General features: G+C 47.1%; 1 protein-coding gene across 1 annotated transcript; it reads left to right on the forward strand.

Annotated features, from left to right (window-relative positions):
• The first annotated feature begins 1,245 nt into the window (after positions 1-1,245).
• LOC127869987 (uncharacterized) lies at positions 1,246-2,232 on the forward strand. The gene has a single exon (XM_052412648.1). The coding sequence runs from the start codon at positions 1,246-1,248 to the stop codon at positions 2,230-2,232; it is 987 nt and encodes a 328-aa protein (XP_052268608.1).
• Positions 2,233-3,312: the final 1,080 nt, after the last annotated feature.

The following is a 3,312-nucleotide window of genomic DNA, read 5'->3' on the forward strand; positions in this document are numbered from 1 at the left end:
GGGGTTTCCCAGCCAATTCACTATGGAAGATGTTGGGCGCCATGGGACTCAACGGCCATGAGAGAAGGACTGCTGTGGGCAGAAAGAACAATCAGCTGAAAGGGCATCCAGTTGGCTATGGTCTCGAAGAGATGAGAGGAGTTGGAAGCCAGTCACCAACACGTAGTGGACTGATCACCACTGCGGACCCACCACCCTGAGAGTGTACCAGGATTAAAGGGTCGAAACACTTGTTGATGGGTGGATCCTGGCTGATGATGTTGGTGACTGATGCAGTGACATCACTGTATTACACACATATCTATGTCAGAGAAGATCTGATGGCTTCTAGGAAAGACTGGATGGCAACCGAGAATAGAACGGTGACGCTGGAAAGACAGATGGCCACCAGGAATAGACTGGGACGGGGCATAATGGGTTGGCACCCCAGAATGTAGCCTTCGTGAGAGGGCAACCCACATACAACAGCTACAGACTCACTAACAGAAGAATACCTCCAGAGTCTTACGAGAGTAGGGGAGGATGAAAGACTCAACCGGACGGATAAACCAATGACGACACGGCTAGTTTAAACGACACTGACTGGAACACCGGCAGAAGTTAGATGTAAGTGCGGGAAAATCTGTAAGAACCTCAGGGGTCTACGGATTCACCAGGCAAGATCGGCATGTGGTCAAAAGGCATCCCAGAAGCAGCGCACAAGTTTAATCCTTGGTGAGATGCAGGAGGACACTAGTCAGGAGGCTACCCACAGAACTAGAGACCTCTCTGCAGATGAGATGCCATCTGACAGCACACAGATTCCTGATGAATCCCAGATTGATCCTCTCCTTGAGTTACTTCAAACCCAAGATGACCCTGAACCAGTAAAAGAAGCACCGCATAAGACCCCACCAGCAACACCAGAGGAGAAAAAGAGACCAATAATAGAGTGGCCAAAGACTGCGAATAAAAAGGCATGGACAGACTTTGATCACGAGCTAGATCTTATTCTGGAAGCAACTCTACAAGGGACAGTTGAGAGAAAACTAGTGGCCATGACAAGCCTAATTTACACGGTTGGCAAAGAACGATATGGAGTCTATGTACCAAAACATTCCAAACCGTCAAGTCAACCCAACAGGAGAGAGGCAGATACAGGCCATTAGACAAGAGCTTAAGAAACTGAGAAAGGCATATAGAAACGCCAAAGACGAGGAGAAACTTGGATTGCAAGAGCTACGAGACTTGCAGAGAAAGCAATTGATGGAACTCAAAAAAGCAGAGACAGCAAGAAAGAACAGACGAAAGAGAGCACAACAAAGGACTGCATTTATAGCCAATCCATACAAGTTCTCGAAAAAGTTGCTAGACAAGGAGAAATCAGGCATCCTCAACAGCTCAATGAAGGAGATACAGACCCACCTGAGGGATACACACTCTGACACCAGAAGAGATGACCCTTTGGGCCCATGTTCACACATCATGCCTGAACCAGCTCCAACTATAGCACTTGACAGTAAAGAACCCACCCTGGCTGAGGTGAAAGATGTAGTGAAGAAAGCTAGAGCTGGCTCTGCCCCAGGACCTAATGGAATACCATATAAGGTCTACAAGATGTGCCCAAGACTGCTTCGTCGCCATTGGTGCCTAATTAAGGTGGTATGGAGAAAAGGACAGGTACCCGAGTGCTGGCAGAAAGCAGAAGGCCTATTTGTTCCTAAGGAAACAAACTCTCACAACAATAGCCAGTTCAGGACAATATCACTTTTAAATGTGGAAGGCAAGATCTTCTTTGCTGTTCTCGCTAGAAGACTGACCACATACCTTACTGCTAACAAATATGTGGATACTTCAATCCAAAAAGGAGGTGTGCCTGGATTCTCTGGTTGTGTAGAGCACACAAGCGCTTTAAGCCAGCTGATACGTGAAGCGAAAGTTAACCAACAGGATTTGACAGTAGTATGGCTAGACCTAGCAAATGCATACGGCTCCATACCACACCAGCTAATACGAAGAGCGCTGGATCACTATCACATACCAGCACATGTACAGAAGATTGTCCTTGGGTACCTAGACAAAATTCAGCTGCGCTTCTCAGTGAGAGAGAAGATAACAGAGTGGCAGAGGCTTGAGAAGGGAATCATTACTGGCTGCACCGTTTCCGTTGTCCTATTTGTCATGGGCATGAACCTCATCCTGAATGCTGCCAAGAAGGAAACCCGTGGACCAAAAACTGCGTCAGGGATCTAACTACCAAGCAACAGGAGCTTCATGGATGACTTGACTATAACAACCCAGACACATGTGCAGGCTTGATGGGTCCTCTCAGCTCTTGAGCGTACAACATCTTGGGCAAGAATGAAATTCAAGCCAAAGAAATCCAGAAGCCTTATCATCAAGAAAGGACAGTCAACCAAGAAGTTCAACCTCCAGGTACAGGGAGAAGACATACCATCTATCATGGATAGTCCAATCAAGTGCCTGGGCAAGTGGTATGATGCCAGCCTCAACGATACAAATAATGTAAAGCGCATCAAAGGGCAGCTAAATGAAGGGTTGAAACAAATAGACAGGCCTTGGCTACCAGGAAAATTCAAGGCATGGTTGTTTTAACACGGACTACTACCTCGCCTGATGTGGCCCCTTATGTTGTATGAGATAGCAACATCAACAGTGGAGGGCCTAGAAAGAACTATAAGCAGGCATCTTCGAAGATGGTTAGGGGTACCACCAAACTTTACAAACATAGGTCTTTATGGAAGATCCAATCAGTTACAACTCCCGCTCTCATCATAAGTGGAGGAGTTCAAGGCATCAAAGGCACGGCTGGTGGTAACTCTGAAAGAATCCCGAGATGATAAGATCAGGAAAGCTGGCATAGAGACAAGAACAGGGAGAAAGTGGTCAGCCAGCCAGGCAGTGACCCAGGCAGAAAGCAGACTTTGGCAGAAAGACATTGTTGGAACAACCACTAGCGGGCGCCAAGGTCTTGGAATCTCAACATGTCCTAGATGGAGCCAAGCAGCCAGTGGGGAAAAAAGAAAAATGGTAGTAGATGAAGTGCGGAAGATGGAAGAAGACGAGAGAAGATCTAGAGCAGTAGCCATGGGTTCACAGGTACCATGGACAAAATGGGACACCACACCAAGGAAGATGACATGGTACCAGATCTGGAAGTATGAGCCTTTGCGAATCAGCTTCTTACTGCGGTCGGTATATGATCTGCTACCCTCACCAGCTAACCTACACAGATGGAGAATACAAGACAGCCCATCATGTCAACTGTGTAACAGAACTGGAAGCATGGAGCACATACTATCGGCATGCAGC

This window comes from Dreissena polymorpha, chromosome 2 (assembly GCF_020536995.1).
Source record: "Dreissena polymorpha isolate Duluth1 chromosome 2, UMN_Dpol_1.0, whole genome shotgun sequence".
In the NCBI taxonomy this organism is placed as follows: domain Eukaryota; kingdom Metazoa; phylum Mollusca; class Bivalvia; order Myida; family Dreissenidae; genus Dreissena; species Dreissena polymorpha.